Source organism: Phalacrocorax carbo, chromosome Z, assembly GCF_963921805.1.
Source record: "Phalacrocorax carbo chromosome Z, bPhaCar2.1, whole genome shotgun sequence".
NCBI lineage: Eukaryota > Metazoa > Chordata > Aves > Suliformes > Phalacrocoracidae > Phalacrocorax > Phalacrocorax carbo.
Genome location: NC_087548.1, coordinates 27,120,173 through 27,144,935, shown reverse-complemented (window position 1 = coordinate 27,144,935; position 24,763 = coordinate 27,120,173). Strand labels below are relative to the sequence as shown.

General features: G+C 40.5%; 2 protein-coding genes across 2 annotated transcripts in view; one reads left to right on the top strand and one right to left on the bottom strand.

Annotated features, from left to right (window-relative positions):
* Positions 1 to 4,922, bottom strand: part of DMGDH (dimethylglycine dehydrogenase) — a 49,599-nt gene extending 44,677 nt beyond the window's left edge. The window contains exons 1-2 of the mRNA XM_064438658.1: positions 4,663 to 4,922; positions 2,767 to 2,932 (exon numbers count right to left, since the gene is read on the bottom strand). Of these exons, the coding sequence (XP_064294728.1) occupies positions 2,767 to 2,932; positions 4,663 to 4,754 (258 nt within the window). The 5' untranslated portion in view covers positions 4,755 to 4,922. The remainder of the gene's footprint in view (positions 1 to 2,766; positions 2,933 to 4,662) is intronic.
* A 135-nt stretch (positions 4,923 to 5,057) lies between these two features.
* Positions 5,058 to 24,090, top strand: LOC104052704 (betaine--homocysteine S-methyltransferase 1). The gene is made up of 8 exons (XM_064438664.1): positions 5,058 to 5,168; positions 9,122 to 9,254; positions 13,357 to 13,475; positions 15,459 to 15,650; positions 16,251 to 16,398; positions 17,339 to 17,521; positions 22,434 to 22,662; positions 23,173 to 24,090. The coding sequence occupies exons 1-8, from the start codon at positions 5,130 to 5,132 to the stop codon at positions 23,345 to 23,347; spliced, it is 1,218 nt and encodes a 405-aa protein (XP_064294734.1). The 5' UTR covers positions 5,058 to 5,129; the 3' UTR covers positions 23,348 to 24,090.
* The last annotated feature ends 673 nt before the right edge of the window (positions 24,091 to 24,763 follow it).

The window sequence follows — 24,763 nt, the reverse complement described above, 5'->3', positions numbered from 1 at the left end:
AGATGAAATTTTCTTTGTTGAAATGTTCATTTTTCAGTGTTATTCTATCCTAATCTGTTTCAGATTTTATACTACATTTATTAAATTAGCATTCTGGGGGAAAATGGCATTATCACCTATACTCTCTCTTCTTGCAAGTTTGACCAAGTCATACAAGTTTTTATTTGTCTTGTGCTGTGCTTTGTTAACTCTCAGCAGCAAAATCAATTGCACATTGCAAGAAAAAGTGTCACAGAACGATATGTTAAAACATTTTCTTAGAAAATACCTTTCAAAAAAGTAACAAAAACATTTATTTGGTGAGTTATATATCCCTTGTTCAGTCCTTAGGGCTTCACTGAGATTGCAAATGATCTGACCTGCAGAATAGTACAACTTCAAGAGTTCTTAAAGCCTAAGTCCTGACCTAATTTACACACATATAATTAATTATTAATGACTACTTTGTCATGATTAGATAGGTGTAAAAATGAGCAGCACTTGCTCTGTTATTTATATCTTATTACTGATAATATAAACATGTGAACACTCTCTGTGCTGTTATAATTTAAATAAAATGAAAGTTGGCCAAATTTATCTCAGACCTGAAAAGTGGAAGAAAGTTTTGGCAGCAACACTAGCAGGAATATGATCTCTATGAAATATGATCCTGAGCTCTGGCAGGACCTACTGGACTGTGAAAGAGAGAAAAAGTGGTATAGTACAGCAACATCTGAACCAGACTTTCAACATTTGAGGCTGCAGGCAATATACTATGTGCCACTTCATATGCTGACTGTATGTGTAATTTCATCTGTATCTAGTATCATATTGCTGTGAGGAAACCACTGATACATGCACAGTATGTAGTATAACAAAGAACTCACACTCACAGTTTTCATCTTTGAACGCAGCATTCTACGACTCACTTCAATGAAGAAAGACAGTAGTTTACCTAATTGTAATCCATTTTTAACCTGTCCTATAATTGTTTTACTGCATTAATCACATGAAATTCCGTTGCAGCAGGTGCCACAAAGCAGCCCTCTCAGTAGCCCAGTGCAAGCATTTTCTCTGCTGTGCTCCAGGTCTCTGCCTACTTTTGAAACAGGGTTCCTCACTCGGTGCTCCATCGCTGCATTCACTGAGAAGTGGCAGCAAAAATACTGAAGGAGAGGTGGCTTTTACACAGTTCTGAGCAATAAGCTAGAGTGAGCAAGTATAACAACAAGAACAAAGGGAACATTTAGTAACAGCCCCCCCCTCATTTTGGTTTCTTTTCCAGTGAGGGGATTTATTTTTTACACACTTATTGTTCTGTATATCCATTGGGTAAATAGAATTCAGTCTGTTCCTCACTCATATACTTAAGTCACAGCATTTCTCTGAGCATTTCATAGTTAGGATTCAATACACAAGATGCATGATCTGACACTATTCATGGTGTTGCTCTGTTCACTGGACTGCACCACCTGTGGTATCATTCTTCCTAAAAGAGACGTAATTACTGAATTTTGGTTCTCCTACTTCCATACAGTGTGTTTTATTTTGCTTTGTCTGTTGAAAAGCAAGTAAAATGAAGTATATACCTACTTATACATTTCAGGCAGAGATTTTGTTTTATTTTTATTTTTTACTACTGTTCTCTCATAAGGCTCCATACACACCAAATATCTGCACCAAGATGAAGTATTTCAAACTTCAGACTTCCTCTCCTGGGAGAGTTATGAGAATACAAATCAAATATAATCCATATGAGTCATCCTTCCCAATTTCTTCCGAAGGCATTCTGATACTGTAGTTATAAGTATTGCATAAATGCTCTATTCTATTAATAGAGTAGTTCTAGAGACAGCAAACTATTGGTTTTTTACTCTTTTGTATTGCTACACACAGGGATAACATTCTCCCAGTTTCAGCTGAGCATAGCTGGAAATGAATAGAAAAAGCATCTATTATTGTGGCAAGCTTTATTTCATTTTGTTACACTCCCTACTCCAGACATTGACACAGAAAATATGTAATTACATACATACATGTTGTGCACCAGTACGTCCATGTGATTAGCATTATTATAGGTGTCCCCACCCTGTCATTACATGCATGTCTTTTTAATTCTGTTACTTAGGAGTACAGACAAACATAAAGCCTTAAAAAGACCCCACAGTGTACAGCTGTTAGCTTTGCTCCTCCAAAATTTTGTGTAATGTCAGCAGTGGCAGGATAGAAAGCTCTTATCCCTAACAAGAATCAGTTTCTGGGACAGTGATATTCTCTGAGAACTGGACACTGATGCTGCTTCTTGGTTACTTCTTTCTCTGGGTGGCACATATATAAAAAATAATTACACATACAACAATGCCAAAATTCACATTTCTGGTCTATGCATGACAGTGCAACCACTTCAAATGATAAAGTCTGCAGTATAAATTAGACTACCTTTGAAGTAAAACCTTAAATTTAAAAAAGTCTAAGCTAAACTAAAGTTTAAAGTCTAAATCCAGTGAACTGCTAAAAATTTATACTAACAGTTAACTTCCAGTAATTTCAAAATACAGTATTTGTCCCAGTTTTTACAAATGAGAAAAGTGTACTACAGATAGCTGAACCAACTTTTCAAAACTCATATAGCAAATCTATGAAGAACTCAGTGCTAAATCTGTAGCTATAGAATACCCACAATAGTTAATCTCTGGAAAGCCAGGGAATATAAGGATAATGAAATGTCCACCACCATTAGATACATAAACCATTGTTAATCTGAGAGATTAACAAAATGTTTCTTACTGCATGCCAAGTAGATCCTGCAGTGAGCTCAGATTTTTCTAGCAGAACAACATTCTTCAAGCCAGCCTTAGCCAAGTGATAGGCTAGACTCACACCAACGCAACCACCTCCGATGATGACTGTATCTGCACTATCTTTCCCCAAGGAAGGAGCCTGGGTTTCTTTTCTGGGGAAAAAAAATTACTGACAGTTACAAAAAGACAACTGCATTTTTGTCCATCTCTTTTGTTTACGGCTCCAATCACAATTCACCTTGGTGCCTGCTAGACAGTTTAAGTCACACACCTGACGTCAAACCTAACCTGTTCACTCTTATCTTCTTTTGAAGTAAATGCTCTTAAAGCCTCACCACATACGTAAACAGCAGTAATACAAAATGCGAAGCAAGTTTGCTTCCACTCACAACTTTAAATCTTTATTTGTCAAATATACCCTTACACGTAGACCCTATTTTTCAATGAGAAACTGTACCCCCAAAAAGACAGTGTCAAAATCTGACTTTTCAAAGGTGCTATAGTTTATGCAACATGAAGTCTTTATAAAAAAAGTCTACTTAGTAAACTCCCTAATAAATTTCTAAAGCCAATGTCAGCAGACTACATCAGTGTTTGTGTTTGTGAACAATTAAACTTCATCTTTAATTTCATGTTCTGTCTATTTTGACATGTTCTACTTTGCTGAAGTTAAAACATTATAGAAACAGGTTTTTGTCAATGGCTCCCACCTGCTATTACACCACGCTGCGTTTTCACAACCGCTTTAAGTCAGCAAAAGCCAGAATTGCTCCAACAGGCAGCTCTGTTCTTCTCCGTCTGATCTGATCCTCCTCTCTGCTGCCCTAGACCATCCCTTGCCAAGCAGTAAGCCAGTTCAGGAAACTTATCCAAATTTTAAAATTTTTTAGATGTGACCTTTTAGTGTGGTAGCAGTACAGACTACTGTAAAACCACAGTATCCCTCTCTTCAGGACAGTTAATCAATACTCAGTTTCACCTCCTCCCTCCTTGTACATTAGCTTTTGCAACTTCTTTGGCAAAAGGCTTTCTAATGTGTAACTAGTCTTCCATCCATTCTCCACTCAGACATGAAAGCTATCAGTTGTATGTATTATGAATGGATATCTTATAAAATAATATGGTGTTTAAAACGCAAAGGCCAGAGGAATTTGCACCATGCTTATTCACTATGTGGCAATGAATGAAAAGTAAAATAAATGGGAGCACTGGACACCACAGGTTTTCTGCACTTGGTGCACCACACACTTCCATGTGTTCTTCTTTGAGATTACACATTAATTTTTGCAAGTTAGCAGTAAGCTGTTTAACAGCCAGATGCGAGACACTTACACCATCTCCTCTACTGAATTCTGAGGCACATGGTAATCCAGGTAAAGCATGGAGGCTTCTCTCATGCTTCTTTTACGCCGTGAATTTGGGAATTCCTCACCTGGCTTTCAGCTCTTTTCAGACCTTTTCTCTCAAACCCGGGAACCCGGTAAGAGCCCGGTGGGGTGCCTTCCCTGCGAACCACGCGTTTGCTCTTGCCAGTTAAACCGGGCCGTTGCTCACCCGTCGCAATAGCAGACGACATCCGGAGGGATCTCCCTCTGCCCGGTCAGCCACCCGTCCCGGGCTGGGTCCTGCGCCCTTGCCGCAGAACTGCGAGGCGCAGGGGCACCACCTTCTGCCCGAGGAGGGAGAGGCCTCGGCGGCCCGCTGCCCCGGCCGGCAGCCGCTGGAGCCGCGCGGGCCGCCAGAAGGAGCCCGCTCCCCGTCCCGCCTTCCCCGGCAGCCCCCGCCGGGCAGCTTCACCCTGGGCAGCTGCTCTCAGGCTGACAGCCGCGACCGTTAACGGCTCCTTCGCCCGCGCCTCCCCACCGGCCCGGCCCGCACTCACCGCCCCTGCGCGCCCGCACCGCCGCCGAGGGGCCGCAGGGCCGGGGGGGGTGGCCGTAGCCGCCGCAGGGCTCCCCGCAGCACCGCGCTCATCCCGCACACAGCCCGCCCGCCGGCAGCGGAGATGGAGAGCGCTGGCTCCGCGCCCCGCCGGCGGCGTCCCCTCCTGTCCAAGCTCTCGCTGAGGCCAGCCCTCACTGAGGAGGTCGCCGGACCGCCCCTTGGCTGAGGGGGCAGCACCGGGGGAGCAACCGGGCGGGGGGCGGCAGCGGGAGGGCGCTGGGCTGCCTCGGGGGCTGGCAGGGCGCCCCGCAGGGTGAGGGGCCGGCCCGGCTGGGTGTGTTGCCTGCAGCGCCGCCCGCCTCTTCCGTGGGCTATAAAAGCGCGGGCCGAGGCCGGGGGCTTATCTTGTGCTTGGTGCTGAGCCGCCGGGCAGCCGCGGGCAACCGGCGTCCCTGGGCGAGGAAGATGCTGCCGATCGGGAAGACCGCGAAACAGGGCAAAAGGGTAATTCCCCCCACCTCCCTGCCCCGCTCCCCGCCGGCCCGGCCCGAACCCGCTCTCCGCTGCCCAGCGTGGGGACGGCGGCGGGCGCTGGGAGCGGTGACCCCGCCGCCCTCCCCTGGGCCGCCCGCTGGGCTGCGGGCGCTGCCCCGGCGAGGCCGGGCGGCCGCGGCGCCGTAGCCCCGCACCGGTGCCGCGGGGAGCAGCGGCAGCCCCGCTGCGGCACAGGGCACGGCTCTGCGCCCGCCCCCTCGGGGTCCTGCCCGCGGGTTCCCGAGGGAGCTGCTGCCAACGCGGCGTAGCCCGCGAACGGCACTTCCTAGTCTCCCGGTAAGGGACTCGGCGTCTCTGCAGGTAAGGTCATCTTGTTACAAGCTAAAGTAAAGCCATGATAGTAACCATACCGATTCAGCATTTGGCCATTAAAGGCGTCTGGATGCAGTTACGAGGTAGATAAATTAGATAGAACTTAACGCAGTAACTGCTGATAGAATTTTGACTTCTCTGATGACATAGGTTGGAGCCACCAAAGTCCAAAACCATTTTGCTTTGAATTATTTGATATGCAAACTAAGCAGCACTCGCAACACACTGAAGTTGTAGATATTTTAAGCATAAACAGTCATTGGATGGGATTTCTGTCTCCAGCATCCTGCCACCTCTATTTACAAGCCCCAAATTGCTCTTCCCTTGATTTATATGACTGAATACCAACAGTGTTTGTAATATGAGCACAGCCTCCAATATGTGTGCCCTTTCCACCCTCATTTAGCTGAGGAAATAAGCCAGTATAAAAAGTTACCCAAGCATCAGCCGTTCTGGCCATTAACACAAACATATGAGCAATGTCTAAATCAAACTTTCTGACCTATACCAGTACTGCCACCCTGCACAGCTGCTTGGGCAGGTCAGTGGAATCATGTGTTTTGGCTTCCATTCAGAAAGACAGTATAATCATTAAGAGGACACTTCTTACTCAGAAGTGGGTTTACTAGAGTTTATGTGTAGCATATAAGTCTAGAGTAAGAGAACAGAAGGATATGCGAAGAAGTCTCTGAGCCCTAAGCCTTTCAGGTAGATCAGTTATAAAGGAAGAAGGTGGGAAGGTATGTGTTCTGCTTTTCATTTTTCAGCACATACTCATGCCACCTAACTTCAGACACCTAGCAGAAAGCAATTGCCCTAAGTTCCCTCTGCAGGCAGTGGACAGAGATAAGCTTCTCTCGAGGGCTCACTTAAGATCTGAATAGTTGTTTTGAGGTGCTTTTTTCTCTCCACTGATGGAAAGGTAGGATATAGGTAAAGCAAGCAGGCTTTTCACTTATATGGTTCCATTACATTCCTAAAGGTGATTGAGGGAATATATTCAGACATTTGCACTCTTTCCATGGATAGAGGTATGGACTATGTGGTACAATTTCATTCGTGGTAGCAAAAGTAAAGCAGTGAAAAGATGGCTCAAAAAAGCCTTTTTACAAATACTCTTTCTTGTTATTTAATACCAGATCTGTGTACTGCAGGATCACGTGAAAGTACAATTTTGATCTGGATTGGGCATGACCTTACAGCTGTAGGTCTCTGGGGCAGAACAAAACAATATTGATGATAAACTTATGCTAGCTATATGCTAGCTATATGCTGGTTGAACCAATGGTATTTTACCAAGAATAGGTAAAGTAGAAATGGTGCAAAGAGATTATATCAGACCTGTAATAAAGTTTGCAAAAAAAGTTATTTCCATTTTAATCCAATCTGAACTGAGAAAGTAAGTTTGTATTAAGTACTTTGTGCTTTATAATTATGTCACTTGCTATTAGATGCCCCAGAGCCAGGTTTAATATATCACAGTATATAATGTATTAAGATGCCATGGTCTATTCAGTCATGGCTTATGTTGCTTCTGTGTGTCAAAAGTGAAGATTATTTTAAAAGGCAGTTTAAAAAAAAATCTAGAACTGTGAAGGAAAACTGCTGTTAAATCCTAGAAGTGACTTGTTGAAAGAAAAAAACTTATAGTGCATTTAAATATAATACCTATATATGATGTCAACATGTATCTATTACTTAACATTCAGTTAACAAGTTAAGCAATGACTAAGGCTGCTTGTATGTTAGATTTCTTTCCTCCACACTCCTGTTCTGCATATTAAGCTGCTGAAGCAGGCTCCATCTATAAAAGATTCCTTGTCAGGCAGAGGAAGCAGGGACTCAACCGGTGATCCCTTGGGTGCCTTGCTCTGGCCCCATTTGAGGCATTGTGTTACAACTGCAAATTAGTTAATAGTAAACACAATCTTTACAAAGCCTCCTGACCTTTACACTTAGAACAGAATTGCCGTAATAGACAAGCATGACTGGTAGACTCATTGAAAATTACTGAGTTTTGGAGACTGAGTATTACAGACTGAGTTTGGCCCTGGTCCTGCTGAAACAAAGATGAAAGCTTGCACACTTTATTAATCAGGTCAATATTTTGGCAAGTCTAGAATGTGCAATGGAATGTGATGCAGAGATTTGCAAGCCAACACTCGGCCAAGCTCATGTACAGCAGTGCTGTACACAGAAACCTTGTCACCTTCCTACCATGTCAGTGCCTAAGCCAAAAACGCCCACCCTCTCAGCCAGGCTTTGTAGCCTCCAAGTAGCCTTGGACAGCAATGACTGGTACTGGAACAGGCATAGTTGGCACAGTGCTCCTTCTTGTTGGAAAGGCATACTCCCATCCTGCCTAAAGGGCAATGCTGAGACATCACAAGTGACTTTCCTGGATATAGGGTGTGAGGTAACTGAAGTAATGAAGGAAAAATTATCAATAAAGGTAATCTACTAAAGGTTGGAGACTAATTGTTTAAAAAATGCTTCCTCTTAGCATAAAACCCACACTCAGCTCTGTCCACAAGGCTGTTCTTTTTCCTACTCCCTCAAATTTAATCATCTACTGAAATGCTAGTGTGCCATTGAGAAAGATAACTATGGAGGGAAATTTAAGTCTTACCTTTGACTAATTCTTTTCCTGTACCCACTACCTTTGTTAATGTGATGGGTCTGCATTCATCATCTTTTTAAAGTAAATTGAACTATGGTTGTAATCCAATTGCAGAAATTAGTACTATTTAGTATAATAAGTACTTTTTGGGAAACTTGAACAAGCCAATGAAACAATTAAAGGAATACAAAAAATAATATATATTAGGCGCAACTAATGTATGCTTTTCTCATATTTTTCTACTTCCATTGCATTAGCACGGCGTTCAAGGCAGGAGCAAGGTTAATCACAGGGTGCTGTAAGGTTTGTAAATTGACATCTTAAAACATTTCAGGACTGTGCCAAACAAGCAGGATTTTCTTTCATTTTGTAAGTCTAGGTAAGCAAACCCAGGCTAGTAAAGCGCCTGTCAGAAAAATGGAGGCCAACATTTTGAGACATGTCCTAATTTGGTAAGGAAATGTTACATGCTCACTTTTCTATGATGCCTATTGTGCCATCTTGTGTCACAAGCTACTTGTGCTAAGGCTCTGTCAAGATGGCATTCATAGTTAAAGAGTAAATGAGTTAATAAAAAGGTCAGTGATACTACTGTTTCATTTTAAGAAGTTTCTCCTATATTTTACAGGAGAATTTAAGATGGTGTTTTACTTTCATAGGAATGGAATTGGACCAGTGACTTCTAGTTCTGGGGACTATATCTCTGGACTACAAAAAAACTCACTGATGAAAAGTCTTACATAATATATGCACATATTAAAGCTTTATGTTGCAAAGCAGACCATCTACTATTCTTTAAAGGGAATTTCAAGATGGAAATCAATTACTTTTTACTGTTATGGCAAAGATATTTCTGGTAGCCCACAAATATTTCTGCCTGTTTTGTAAATACAAGAAATGGCAATAGAGACAAAGGGGGCCCACAAAACTGAAGAACTGTAATGTTAACCTTTTCTCCTGGTTTCTTCAGGGTATTCTAGAGCGCTTAAATGCTGGGGAAATTGTGATTGGAGATGGAGGATTTGTCTTTGCTCTTGAAAAGCGGGGATATGTAAAAGCTGGACCTTGGACTCCTGAAGCAACAGTAGAGCACCCAGAAGCAGGTCAGTTTTACTGGGAAATACTAATCCTGTAGTGAATGTAAGCACGATTGGATAAATAAGTATATAGGAACTTGTAGTAGGATTTTAAATAGAAGTGTTCCTTGACACTGTAGAGTTACACTGTTAAAACAGTCTAAGAATCTATAGACCAAATGTTCATCTTACCCCTTTTTCTTGCACTTAACACTGGCCAAAAGCAGATGGCTGAGTAAGAATACAAGTAGTGCAAACATAGTGATACCTCTCCAGAATGCTCTCCCAGTCTTCAATAATTTGTAGCCCAGGGACATTTTGGCCTAGATATGGTATCTTTGCATTTAGTAGCATTCAGTGATTTCTCTCTCATGGATTTGTCCAGTCTGCCCTTGAGCTGATATAAAGCTTGTCATTTAAAACATCTTGTAAAAAAGAATTCTGCAGTTAACTATCTGTTTTGTTGTGTTCTACCCATTCTAGGCCTTTTATATTGTTATAAATTACTATAGGTTTTTTTATTAATTCTTTCAGGAAAATAGCAACTTTTAATAAACAATGGAATGGAAGAGGAGTATTGTATGTATCTGGCTCCACTGTGAAATGGGGAATGATAACCTGAGATTTGTAATAAACATTTAAGGGAGTAACTCTCTTAAAGTGGATGGAGACAAAACGAGCGATCATTCTATGCCTTTCCACATAATGCTTATAATGTTTAACATAAATAGTGTAAAAGCAGATGCTATTATCTATTTATGTATGCTATATTATAAGAAAGCATTTGCCCTAGTAATATGATACGGAGTTAATCCTACAAGCCAATTCAGAATATCCTGGGGAAAAGATTTTTAAGTGTTTGCCCTTCCAAATTAGCCTTCTTCGTCTATACAGGGCAAAGGAGGAAGAAGGAGAGCTATCTTAGCCCTCTCTAGTACATTGCTTTGTACACCTTACCTATCTATCCTAATCCTTCTCAGCCTTCAAGTGTCACCTTACATGTAGCATGCCTAACTTAGGGTCATGGACAGCCTTAGATAATGCAGAGCTCCAGCAAATGTTTGAAGGGTGATGACCTAATTTGCTGAATCTCATGTTTCCAAAAGACATCCCATCACCTCTCTCTATTTCTCTCCATCTCTGTTTTTCTGCCCCTACACATTCCATCTTAAATCATAGCACTTACCCTATGCTCTTTATTTCCCCTTTGCTTACTTATTTTGCACCTCAAAAGCCCTTGACCCTCTCCACATGTCCTTTTGGGAAGTGCACATCTCAGTCCATGGGAAATGCAAGTTTTTTTCTTACACAGAGGCAGCTGCAGATGGCTTAAATTAGCTAAATTGGCACACAGATTTGCTTGACTACCTTGATCAGTAATCATAGGTTAGAATCCAGCATTCTAAGAATTGCTACTGATTTGCTAGAACATATTGTTTATTTCTGTAACATAGTTATATAATTTTTATAAGCCCTTGATAAGCTATTTATAAATACACCCTTCACTGGAAATTAGTTCATTTCTTTTAGTGCAGTGTGCTGCCTCTCCTCCATTCCTGCTTTTTGCTCCTGCGTGCTCAAGGGTCATGTTACTTTGAAAGCAGGTGTAAAGGACAGAAGGAGCAACTGGCTGAGCCAGCTGGTGTAAAAAACATACAACTTCCAGACCATCTTGTCTTTGTAAGGAAGGAGGGAGGTTCTGAGAACGCAGTGAGGAATTGCTGGTGGGGGGAGGGGGTGTGTGTGAGTTCAAGGCCACTATCTCCATTACGAGAGAGGAGAAGTTTTGCCAGGCTGACAAGTTTAGAAATGGGATCTAAATAATTCTTCTAAGCCAGGTCAGGTGTTGCTCTGTAGTGAGCAATATCCATAGGTACTTCCTGCCCCCATCTGCTGTTAGCTTAAGTCTGTCTTTTGTGAAATGTCCAACTCATGGTGGATTGAAATGAAAACTCAGTGTTATACATCTGACTCCTAAAATGTATCAAATTGTTAACAATTGTTTACCCTCATATGTGGCTGTTACCCCATTTCTTAAATAGTGGAGGAAAACACAGCTTCAGTAGCATGTTGGAAGTAGCACAAGAAGTATATTACAGAGTGGTTTGGGTTTTTGATAGTGCAGACTGCTCTGGGCTTGATGATAGTAACAGTATAGTCTGCTGGTAGAAATTATTTGCCTGGGGTTGAATGAGATTCAGGCTGATACCTATAACACTATTCTTTCCCTCAAAATTTAGACCCATTCTAGAGCCTCCTGTGACAGTTTGGGATATGAAGTTCCTTATTCATATGTGTGAGATTGTTTCATTTGCCTACCTATGTGACCATCTTTATTCACACAAATACCAGGCACTCTTCTAGGAACACAAGAACTATATTTAGAGAGTGCTAATCATGGGGGTAAACAAATCTGGTTTATTATGGAAATGTGGAATTTGTGGAAAATATTTCTAGATTCTTTTTTCCTTTTCCCATTTCTAGACTATTTTTTATCAATCAATTCTCATGGGGTAGAATAGGAAAACAAACTACAGAACACTGGAAACGTACAAAGACAGCCCTTTCAGTGGGATTGAGTAGCCTATTTTAATGCTTTGGGAAAAAGAATACTCCCTGCAGTAGGAATGTTTTGACTTTGAATAAAGGTTGTAAGACAGAAATTTGATCCTGGTAGTTAAGGCAGATTCCAGGGTCTTTTTGAACGTAACTCTGCTATATTCCATGTGCCTGGGTCTTTGACTGCTGGGAAAAGAAGCATTGTGTTAAATCACACTGTGGTTATCAGAGACTGTAACTAGAAATTAAATACTGTACTAGTAGAGAAAAACAAGGGACACTACAATGTTTCTTCACTGAAAGCAGACATGCTTGCGTTTATGCAGATTGACTTTCGCGACTCAAACTGCTGTTTGAGCTTCTCTGGCGTAGAAGGCTGTGTTTGTTGCAACTGAAGGGAGTAATTTTGTTCTTGTGACACATCCACACATTTTCCTAATGACAAAATTGTCTGTGGATAATGAGGTCTGATAAACTAGGACTTCAGGAAAACTCTTCCGAGCATCTGCCTCAAACTGCAGTGTTCTTGTGTCTGTGTACAGTATCTAGGGAAATAAACTATTCCTGTATTTGCTATAAACTGTTGAGCATTTTAACTCTGTTTTACATTATCAGTAATGTTTGAGAAATTATTATAATTACTGTTCTGAGGGTACACATATAAAATCAATTGACGACAACTGTTCTGTTCCGGCTGTGGCAATTGCAGTGAATTGCTTACAGTGACGAAGGCAGAACTACTGTTCTGAGTAGACAGACTACATAGAGCCTGCTCCCAAAGTCCTAATGCAGGAAATTTGTCCATTAAAAGTAATGCCAACCTTACTACAAAAGAATTGTTGGCTCTGTAGTAAAATCATCATGTGCTGACTTATGAGAAGAATTAAGTCTGTGTTGCAAGTCACTCTTCTGGAGCAACAAATAATCTCTTAATTAAGGGTGTATGTAGCAAAATAGAGCTTTGGTTTTTGCTGACTAGACTCAGCTAGAGTTTTTTACAGGGAGAAAACTAGAAAATATAAACTAGAGAAGGTAATGGAACAATGTATTCTTCCATATAAATATAATCTTTTCCCTTAATTTGTTGCCACGATACTTTTTCCTGTTTTCTTCTTCATAGTCTAGAAGATAAGAAAATATGGCTGTTTCATTTGATGATCTTTTTGTCTGGTATTCCTTGTTATGCCTTCATGTTCTTTTGTCAGATGTCTGCTTTACCTTCCTAAACCAAAGTGCAGTTCTATAAAGTGAAATTCAGAGGTCTGAAGGACTGCAGAAAGTAGAAGACAGGCAAGGTGGCATGCAAAACTGAATCTACTTAGAAATCTTCAGTCATTCTTAGCAGAGAATAACTAAGGAGAAGCTTTTCTACCTAATGTTCTGAGAGTGAGAAGAAAGGATTTCTATGCAGACTGTAGGTACTGCTTCTAATCTCTCATAATGGCTCTTCCAGTAAACACAGTATCACTTATTTTACAGTAACATTACTTCAGTAAACATTTAATTTTGGGGTAACAACAGTGACAACTGTACCAAACATATCTTCTTTGTCTCTTTGAATTCCTCGCAGTTCGTCAGCTTCACCGGGAATTCCTCAGAGCTGGATCCAATGTTCTGCAGACATTCACTTTTTATGCCAGCGAGGACAAACTAGAGAACAGGGGCAATTATGTAGCTGAGAAAATAAGTGTGAGTAAAACTCTGTTTTGATGGAGATATGAAATAAATGGATTCATTTCAAAAGGTTTAGTAGAGAGATTATCAAGTATATTCACAGTTTGTCATAACAGTTTTGGCTATATTTGAGGACCTAAGAATGAGATGATACAATTTCAGAGTTTGGAATAGCAAGAAAGACAAGATTAAAAGACAAAAAAAAAAGGCAAAATGGGACCAAGATTAATTGAGGGAAGAGGATACCCACATTGTATTTTTCCCATGTGAGGAGACTAGTTCATTGGAGTTTTGATACAAAGAATATTGGGACTACTAAATGCACAGAGAGTGAAATCAGTTGAAAAAAAGATATTCTTTAACATCTAGAGAAACAGATTGACTGCAAAAATGGTGAGGAATCCTAGAGAATAATGAGTGGCTAATGAGAACGGAATGTTTTTTAGAACCATGCCTTCAATGAAGTAACAGCTGAAAAAATCAAGGTATACACTGTAGTGAATATTCCCGTTCTCATGTGTAAGGGCAATCTGTTACAGCAACAGGAGTATCATGTTGGTGTTTTCTTGCCCCCTGCACAAAAAAGTTATAGGATGTTGGGTGTGTTCACTAGATGCAGGCCCCAGCTCTGCTGGGACTTCTGGCACAAACATTTCTAGATAGTTCCTCTGAGACTAGAAGGTTTGCCATTGAGTGTTTTCTCTGATCCTTTCACCTTTGGTCCTATTGTCTATTTCAACCTCTGCAAAACAGAGAAGATTCTCCAGTGGGCAGGGAGGAGGGAATATCTTTGTATCTGTGAATATAACCTAAGTCAGAAATTAGAGCAGTCTGGACACTAGGGAAACACTTGAGTCTTAAGAGGTCATACCAAAAGGTCATATGACCAAATTCATCTGAAATGCTGTACCTTTACAGTCAATAGATGCAACATCGGAATGTCTGAAGTGATAGCCCCAGAAACACAGTGCCTCTGGAACAAGCCATGCTGCAACTGTTGCTGCCGTGCAAAATTATAAGAAGGGCTGGGAGAGCACCTGGTATTGGGAAAGCACTGCAGCAAAGCTTTTAAGATTGATTTGCTGCCCGTTCTAGAAGCAGGTTCCTCCAGGCTTTAACTGGTTTATGGCTCCACCTCCTGGAGTTCCCAAACATGGACCTGAGCACAAACGCAAATGCAAGACAATCTGTCAGCAACAGCCTTAAAAATCTGCTGGATCTTTTGAGGCAGCCATGGAAAACTTCAGGTGGGAGGAACCTGTGTAGATTCTAAGTAGTCCATGGGCTGCAGAGAAACCTCCTCTAATTGGTATGTGTTATCTCTCCCCAATAATGATTCTTTTCCCATAATCATTCTTTCCCAGCTTAACCTCTTTTTCACAAGCTGTTCTTGTCATCCTGATTTAGGTATAGAGGGAATGCGTCTTTCAGACTAGGTAATAAATTAGTCATATATAGTGATAAGTTTCCCTTTACTATTCTAAAATTGGCAACTTTAACATGAGACTATTAATGATATTTTTTAATGCCTTAAATAAATAAATTGTATCTTAAATTTGAAAATTATCAAAATACTAAAATACATTTTTTAAAAAAGGAAAAATCAATTGAAATTACTACATATTCTGTTTTCCACCCACAAAACATCAGAAGAAAAGCATACACTTAAGTGTAACTAACTCATTTTCTAAGAGGCAAAGAAAATTCCACTTCACACCAAATATTTGCTTTTAGAGACTATTTGTGTAAGATGTATTAAAAGTAATATGCTTTTATAATTTATAATATGATAACATAGAGGTGTCCAGAAATCTGTTTCTTAACATTATTTTTTCAAAGATCCTCGTCTTCCTTATCGTTATTATTTAAAAATCCATTTAATTTCAAAGGGATATGAAGAAACCATTATAGATTTTGACTCTTTTTGTCCTTTTTGTACTCTGAAATTACATGCATATCTCTGAGCAGGTAAAACTGATATAATCGATATTCATACAGTGCCAGAAAGTGAATGAAGCTGCTTGTGACATTGCAAGAGAAGTGGCTAATGAAGGTGATGCTTTAGTGGCTGGAGGAGTCAGTCAAACACCATCATACTTAAGCTGCAAGGACAAAGCAGAGGTTAAAGCAGCCTTTCGAAAGCAACTAGATGTCTTTATGAAGAAGAACGTGGACTTCCTAATTGCTGAGGTAAATGTGTAAAGAAGGTACATGCCTTCACCTGGTACAGTGTTAACTTTAAGATGTCAAGTCTGCTTTAGGGAGTACAAGTATATATTGTTTCCTCCTTCAAAATTTTCTGTTATGCTTTTATTCCAGTAGTATCAGGTATTTTTCTAAATGCACAGCAGCATCTGCAAGCATTCTAGACTAGGACCTTGAAACCTAAATTTCTACCTCATTCAAGCCAAGTTCTGTACTGGTACAAGGAGGATAGATTAATGTGATCTTAACTAGTTCCTATTTCCTCCCATACACCATAAGCAGCCCCACGCACCCACTGGCTGCTTTTCTAGATTAAAATAGTTCTTTGGAGATAAATCCCTGATTAACCTCCCATATAGGAATTCTTACTCTGAAACAAGAGTATCATTATTTTTCATTTAGTTTTACTTACTGACTTTTTAAAATCCTTTTTTAGCTTTGTGGTCAGTGAACTCCATTGAATTCTGTCAGTTTAAATCGGAAAAGAATCAAGTCATTGTATCGCTGGTGAATTTGGGGTCTGGACTAATGTGTTTATGCTTCATCTCCAAGAAAGAAAAGTAGTCCAATTGTATTTTCTTTCAGTATTTTGAACATGTTGAAGAGGCTGTCTGGGCAGTTGAAGTTCTAAAAGAATCTGGGAAGCCAGTTGCAGCTACAATGTGCATTGGTCCGGAAGGAGACATGCATGGCGTGCCCCCTGGACACTGTGCTGTCCAGCTGGTAAAGGCTGGTAAGAATCCATTCTAATATGCCCTTTAGAAGTACGGGACAAAGTAAAGTCCTTAATTATTGAGATAAATGGATGTGTATCCATTATATCTGATGATATATTATATCTTATATCTGATGATCTGATTATATGTGTATCCTCATTATATCTGATAAAAGTTTTGACCCTATAGAAAAGTTTTTGTGTACTTCACTAGAGTACTCTCTTAAAAAACATATGAAAATGCAGCTATGAAATCCTTGTTAACCAGGACAGTATTGGGAGCAATAGCCACAGGCAGCTGATACTGTATAGAGCAAAATCCTAAACCTACTCAAATTTTGTTAAAGCCACCCCCAAATTCTGGGCTTACAATTATGAAGCATATGCAGAATCCAAAGCCACCTTTGATTCTCTGCTCATGTTTTTAGACATGTATGGAGCACAGCTCAAACCCAGGATGAGAGAATAAGAGGATGAAAAAAATAATCTTTCTGCCTATCAAAGGCTGTGTTTTCTGCAGGACAAGGAGAAGGGCAGAAGAAATTAATCAAGGGCATGGAGAATGATGATATAGGGGCTTATTATATCTTTTCTGAACTACTCTTTTCCTTTGGAGTTAGAGTTGAAATCCAAAGGCAGAACCTGTGTTAGGAACCTGCTACCTATTTGCACATGTGGCTGTACATAATCAGTCTTCATTGATTAAGCACTGATAAGAAAAGCAACTCTCTGAGGGTGGGAGATGTGATTCATCATCAGCAAGGCAAAGAGGAGTGCAACTGCCACGTGGATGGAATGATCAACCTCAGGAGAGCTGAGGCTGGCTCTAACCCAACTGCCTTGTTTTCATAATGCTGGTGCAAAGATAGACTGCTGTGCTTCTGGAGTGGTGTGGCTAAGGACTTTCACCTCCCACTTCCTGGGGAGATGTGACCTGAAGTTATTTTCCTCCTCCTAGGTGCTTCTATTGTTGGAGTCAACTGCCATTTTGATCCAGATACTTGCCTGGAAACTGTGAAACTGATGAAAGAGGGCTTGCAGGCTGCTAAACTGAAAGCACACCTGATGTCCCAACCACTTGCTTTCCATACACCTGACTGTGGAAAGCAGGGTTTTATTGATCTTCCAGAATTTCCCTTTGGTAAGACAAGGGTATCTTCCTCCTCCTTTTTTTTTTTTCTTTTTTTTTTTCCTTTTCCCCCATTGTCTCTTCCTTTTTTTTCCCCAGCCTTTAGTAAAGCTGAAGCTGCAATGTGTCCTCCTTTACAACTCCTCTACAATAGGATCAGTCCCAGTCATCCTGTCCGGTATTTTCCACAGAGGGATTGCAATGTAATATTGGATTAAAAATCATCCACATAGTGAGAGTATTTCAGTAGTATCACAGCGTGTGACTGAAAATGAAATAATGAAAACCGCTGAACTGCCACAACCTAAACTCAGTTAAACATAGTTCTTCCTTGTGCTGTAGAACCTTGTTCAGGACAGCTGTAAACGTTCAAAGAAATTAACAAGAACAAATATGCTAAAAATCCCCAGACTTAAATGCTTGGGAGCATTTGAACTTGCATTGGAGCTCCCCAGCATTCTGGATTGCAACATCTATCCCACAAGCCCTGTTGTTTACCTGCATGTACAATGTATATGCAGAACTGGATATAGGTGCATGATTACTGCGTTCATAATGGTTCAGTCTTGCAAGTGTAACTGTAATATAAGTGAGGTTAGAGAGAAACCAGAAGAGGGAATATGTTCTTTGATGTTGCTGACAAATGGATTAGCAGTTTGGAGAAGGTATTAATCACATATATGCTCAGGAGAAATTCTACAAAGACTGTAAGATTCAGCCACTTTGAGTATTAAGGCTTGTGTACTTAGGGCTTATTTCCACCTGGGATGAGAAGACCACACCCATTTAAGATAAGAGGTCAAAATCAGCATAAACATTCTAAAATTTATTAGAAAAATGCTTTCATTTTCAGGTACCATACACTCTTCTTTTCACGATCAGACTATGAAACAGGGCATTAAAACACCTGAAACTTAAATTTTAGCGAAAAATTTGAGGGCTAGATGTGATTTCCAGGAAGTTGGGTTTTTTAATTCCTCCATTTATATAAACAAGTGGAAGAGAATAAAGCATGAGCTTGAGGCATTCATTAAATGATTATAACATGTCTGAGTTCTGACAATATTGTAGTATGTTTAAAAGTGTTAGGAACTCATTTTTCCTATTCATTCCTTCATATAACTCCTCTGATAGCAAGCAAAAAAAGAACAGATGCAGTAACTAATCAAGTGAATTGAAGGTTTCACTCTTTGGTTTGTTACAGTTCTTGGCTTGCATGTTATAAGCAATCCGTATGAGATCTCAGTTTTCAAAAATTCCATTAGTCTATTGGAGAAGGGTGGTTCTATGACTGTTTTCAAGAGCCAAAAGGAGCACCAGATCACTTGACAGCAGATAAGCAGTGTGATAAATCATTGTTAAACTGACCCAGTTAACTCTGGTTTTTGTGGAAGGCAATATGCACAAAGAGGTATTTAGTTATCGGAAGTGTACTTAACCTCTGTGCAGGCCAGCAAGATCTCAGTTTCTAGAAAAGCGCTGGCTGTATTGTATTGGCAAACTCAGCACCTAAATGCCAGCAGTCTTTATTTATCTGTAGAAATTTTCCCAGTTTTCTGTGTTTTCCCTTCTGTGTTACTGCAATTGCTCTGAAATGTCACCAGCTAAGCAAGGACAATGTTTTAGAAAGAAATGTCCCAATCAGTCAAAGCATACCCAATTATCTCAAGGGTAGGTATATTGAGGTGCTGAATCCAGGAGCAGGTTATAATCTTTTCATCAAAACTTGATGAAAATTGCAATCTCTTTTTACTATAAATATTAACTTAAACTTTTAAGCTATAGATATTTAATTCTGAATAAAGCCAAGGGAAGAAATGCATTGACAGGCATGGAAAATAGAATATTAGTCAGTTTTGGGAAGTGGAAGATGCCACAAAATGTGATCTATGTGGCAACTTCTTTTCATAGAATACTGCTTGTTTTCAATCACTATATTTCACCACATGTAGTTTGTTCTTATGGCAGGACCTACCCCTATTTCTTCAGAGATGTAGGTTGTTGCTGCCCTTACACTCCTGAAGCACAAGGACTAATTCATAGAATCACAGAATGGTTTGGAAGGGACCTTAAAGATCTCGCTACAGTCAGAGTAAATAATTCCTTCCTAATATCTGATGTAAATCTACCCTCTTTCAGTTTAAAATTGTTACCCCATATCCTGTCATTACAGTCCCTGATAAAGAGTCCCTCCTCATTTTCCCTGTAGGCCCCCTTGAAGTATTAAAAGGCTGCTGTAAGGTCTTCCTGGAGCTTTCTTTTCTCCAGGCTGAACAACCCCAGCGCTCTCAGCCTGTCCTCATAGCAGAACTGCTCCTTCCCTCTGATCATCTTTGTGGCCCTCCTCTGGACCTGCTCCAACAGGTCCATGGCTTTCTTGTACTGGGACCCCAGAGCTGAACACAGTACTCAGGTGAGGTCTCACAAGAGCTGTGTAGAGGGGAAGAATCATTTCACTTGACCTGCTGGGCACATCTCTTTTGATGCAGCACAGGATGCAGTTGGCTTTCTGGGCTGCAAGTGCACGTTGTCAGCTCATAATCAGTTTTTCATCCACCAGTACCCCAATGTCCTTCTCTGCAGGACTGTTCTCAACCCACCCATCACTGCTCTTGTATGCATGTTTGGGATTGCCCTGACCCAGGTGCAGGACCCTGCACTTGGCCTTGTTGAACTTCATGGGGTTTGCATAGGCCCACCTCTCCAGCCTGTCAAGGTCCCTCTGGATAGCATCCTTTCCCTCTAGAGTGTCAACCACACCACTCAGCTTGGTGTCATCTGCAAAGTTGCTGAGGGTGCACTTGATCCCACTGTCCATGTCCTTGACAAAGAGGTCAAATGATACTGGTCCCAGTATGGACCCCTGAGGGACACCACTCATCACTGGTCTTCACCTGGACGTTGAGCTGTTGACCACAGCTCTTGAGTGCCACCATCCAGCCAATTCCTTATCCACTGAGGGGTCCATCTGTCAAATCCATGTCTCTGCATTTTAGAGGCAAGGATGTTGTGCAGGACAATACCAAATGCTTTGCACAACTCCAGGAAGATGACACCAATTGCTCTTCCCTTATCCACTAGTGCTGTAACCCTGTTAAAGAAGGCCAGAAAACTTGTCAGACACAATTTGCCCTTAGTGAAGCCATGTTTGTTGTCACCAATCACCTCTCTGTTTTCCATGTGCCTTAGCATAGTTTGCAGGAGGATCCCCTCTATGATCTTGCTGGGCGCAGAGTTGAGACTGACCAGCCAGTAGTTCCCCGGGTCTTCCTTTTTTCCCTTTTTAATAATGGGTGTTAAATTTCCCCTTTTCCAGTCACTGGGAACTTCATCAGTTTGCAACAACTTTTCAAATATGATGGATAGTGGCTTAGCAACTTCATCTGCCCATTCCCTCAGAAGCCTTCTATGCATCTCATCAGGTCCCATGGATTGTGACTTTTTGGTGATGGAGAAGACAGGGAAAAACTCTATACTGTTCCCCTGGAGTTTAGTTGCTTATGCACATATAAACTGAGTGCAAGATGCTGCATTCTTACTGTTGATCATTCTGTATCAATTTTGCATTAGCTTTTTAATGATACATGAAAGCCAAGGAAAAAATTAGTTTGTGCTTCTGATACTTTCTCTCACTTTTGCAGTACTGTACACAAGCTTACTTTTATTTAAACAGCTTTCTAAGAGAGTTTCATCTGGTTTTCCTTCTGGTATTAGACCATCTAGTTTTGCTTTGTCCAGTCTTCCCCTCTGAGACCAATAATATTCTGTTTAAGAACACTTCATTTTTTTCCTTCTGCCTTTTATTTTCTGAACCTGTCTCTTAACTACCCTTTGGACTTAGAGTAGCTCTGCTTTGCATCACTTTCTTGCATGTTAGGCATTTCTGGGAAAGGATGTAGGGAGAGGAATCCTACCTCTCTGCTGGGTTGCTGGAGCCTTACTACCTCACCACAGCTTCTTTGCTCAGTGGAGTGTTCAGTGCAGAAACATCATGCTGCATTCACATGATAACCATGCTGGTTCACCTCCTGCAGATGTGAATAAAGTAGTGTTGGATTTTTATTCCTTTATTCCTGTATTTTTATTCCTTAAAAGTTTCTTCTTCAGTCCGTGGTCTCTTCTTTCCAGTTCTGTTACTCTTGTGCCTCCTTCCCTTTAAGGTGTGCTTTTCCTTCTTCTTTTCACTTTCTATTCCTTTCCTTCTACAAGTCTTTCCTCTCAGCTCTGTTACTGCCTCACTCTGCTCACCACAACCTGCAACAGGGTGAAGGGTTCAAAATAAAGATTGCATCCTAACTTACCTACACACAGAAATTTCCACAAGGAATGAAGTGGTTGAATGCAGCAAGCTGTTTATGGCTGGGGTTATAACTAAGGGATGGACAAAGAAATGACTACAGATCCCAGCTGCAGAGAAACAACTGCCTGCTGCTAGCTGATCGTGGAAAAAGGTTTAGTAAGCATTCCTCAGGAATACTGAGCAGTCTTATTCCTGTTGCAGGTAGGTTGATACCTTCTCCTTTCACAGATTAGAGTACTACAATGAGGTTTCCCAGATATTGATCGTTATTTAGGAACTCTCTGGAAATGCAGGCATAACATTGAAAGTATGCCAGTACTCCAGCTAGGAACCCTGGCAGAGCAGCAAGCATGTGACCTAGGGCCTGATCAGTCTCAGAAGATATTAGGTGTTGTTTTGCAAGGCCAAAAAAGCTTACAAGAAGCATAGCTCAGCAGACCATAGCCAAATCTAAGAGATAGACTTCTGAAAGTCCACATCATTAATTCTAGCTCAGTTCAAACATATCTACACCTACAACCAGTTTTGCAAACAATGTGCAAATATGGCAACAGTGTGATTTCTTACCAAAAAATGTGCTGAAATGGAGCATGGTGAAAACTTAAAATACAAATATCTTTGCAGGTCTGGAGCCAAGAATTGTAACCAGATGGGATATTCAAAAATATGCAAGAAAGGCCTATGACTTAGGAATTCGTTACATTGGAGGTTGCTGTGGATTTGAGCCATATCACATCCGAGCAATAGCTGAGGAGCTGGCTCCTGAAAGAGGATTTTTGCCAGAAGCTTCTGAGAAACATGGTAGCTGGGGCGATTGCCTGAGCATGCATACCAAACCCTGGGTCAGAGCAAGGTATGTATATCTGAACTGGAAAGCACACCAGCATACTACTTGCAAAAGCTTATATTTGTCCATGCAGCAGACTGGCTTAACTGATATGGAGGTATAAATATCACTGAATATCCTTTTATGTGTTAATAATTTTGAAGAATTAAATCTGATCTGGGAGCAGGGCAACGGGTGAAGGGGCAGTAGGAGAACTCCAGAAATTCTCATTCCTTTTTAAAATGAAGATTTGTTCTGAATTAATGTGAAGTATTTCATGAAAGTTAAGATCAAAAACTACCAGACTGCTGTAAAACGGCTCCTAATGGTGTGTGGCTTAGTGTTACTTTCAAGAACAAAAAGATACTTTTTAAGCATGTAGCATCTCATCACGTGTTTTCATTCACACTTCTGTATCTAAATACAAAGTCAGTCTGTGCAAATTAGATGACCCTTTGCAATGGTCATTTAAGCCACATTTCCTTTAGTATTGTTGAGGTGCTGGAAAAAACACTAAATTTCCTTTTCTGTCTTTAGGGCAAGAAAAGAATACTGGGAAAATCTGAAGCCTGCTTCAGGCAGGCCATATTGTCCTTCAATGTCAAAGCCAGATGATTGGGGAGTGACCAAAGGAGCCAGGGAGCTGATGCAACAGAAAGAAGCAACAAGTGAACAACAGCTGAAGGAGCTCTTCCAGAAACAGAAGTTCTAATCCACTGCAGTTATGTCAATGTTAGAATGATTTATCAACAGTCCACCTCGTGCTTCCTGAGAAAACCTGTGAAGATGAGTACCCTGATGATTTATCAGTTAACATGAAATGAAAAAGACAAAATGCAGGAAGAATGTGATTATAAATCAAATATGTCAAATTTTGATAATAAAATTTTTCTCTGGGCAAATAGTTTAGAGAATATGCAGTCAGAAGGAGGTTTGGATGCTCACAATGAGTTTCTGTTAGCTAGGTGCCATTAATTGGGTAGATACATGGAAAGTAATAATTGGCTCAAGTCGCCTGTGAAAAGAAAAAAAGCTACCTATAAATACCTTATCAGTGGACTTCCACTCCTGAGTCTGTTTTCAGTTTGGGATTACATAGGAACTTCCTCAGACCTCAAGATTCATTGAGGGTTCCTTCAGGGACACACAACCTGCCAATGCTTCAGATACACAGTTAATCTGTAGTCACTTTCTTGACTTCAAGAGAACACAAGGAAACTGACAAATACATCTTATAACTGGAATCAAAAGATAAGGAGAATGAGATCTAGTAGGAATTTCTTATATGCAGGAGAAAAGATCAGGGAACTTTTAGGAAAGAAAAATGACAGGTAAATAACCCACTGTTTTGTCTCAAGGTACCATGTACACAAGATTTACTCCTCTGGGCACTAAAAGGCTTAAGAGATTATTCAGAAATTTTTTTAAAAAATCAAATAAAGTAATATGATGCAATAGTATTGTATTATTTTCACATCTTAAATCATAAGAGCTCAAACAGACTTGCATACCTCCAATAAACAACTAATTTTCAAATGGTCCAGCGGGTTTCTGGATCTTTGGAAGCACTTGGCTATCTCAAAACAGCATTTAAAAACTGAAGCTTCCTAAAATATAACTCTTGTTTATAAGAGTAGTAGAACACACTGTGGATTTGTTTTAAGCTAATTGATTCAGTCTAGAATTGTAGCTAAGAAGATGTGAAAAACCCTGTTATGAAATAGATCAATACACCTAAGTTACAAAAACCCATGGACATTTGTACACTAAATTTGTTGAGAAGGGTTTTCTTAGGAAGGGTATCACAGCACTTGGAACCCATAAAAGACACATTTCCATAGTTTATTTTTGTGAAATACCACACAACTTAGATTTCTTTCTAGAATCTCATTTCCACCCATTCTACATGAAAACCACTACCTTTATGAAAACATCATTTTCAAAGTTAGTGTTGAAAGCTTTTGTTGGGCTACTTTTTATGTTTAAGCTTATTTCATTATTCTATCCATGTTGATACTCTGCAGTTCAGGAAACATTTAAATATGCAACACTTTAATGGGAAATTTCAGGTATCCTTTCCAGACTGTTACTGCCAGAGAGGTTTTAGAAATAGCTATCTGCCTTCACC

Excerpts from the sequence above, each read along its gene's own strand:
- LOC104052704 (XM_064438664.1), top strand. The coding sequence starts at position 5,130 with ATGCTGCCGATCGGGAAGACCGCGAAACAGGGCAAAAGG. Across the intron at positions 15,651-16,250 it reads TGGACTTCCTAATTGCTGAG|TATTTTGAACATGTTGAAGA; the intron begins GTAAATGTGTAA and ends ATTTTCTTTCAG. Across the intron at positions 16,399-17,338 it reads TGTCCAGCTGGTAAAGGCTG|GTGCTTCTATTGTTGGAGTC; the intron begins GTAAGAATCCAT and ends TCCTCCTCCTAG.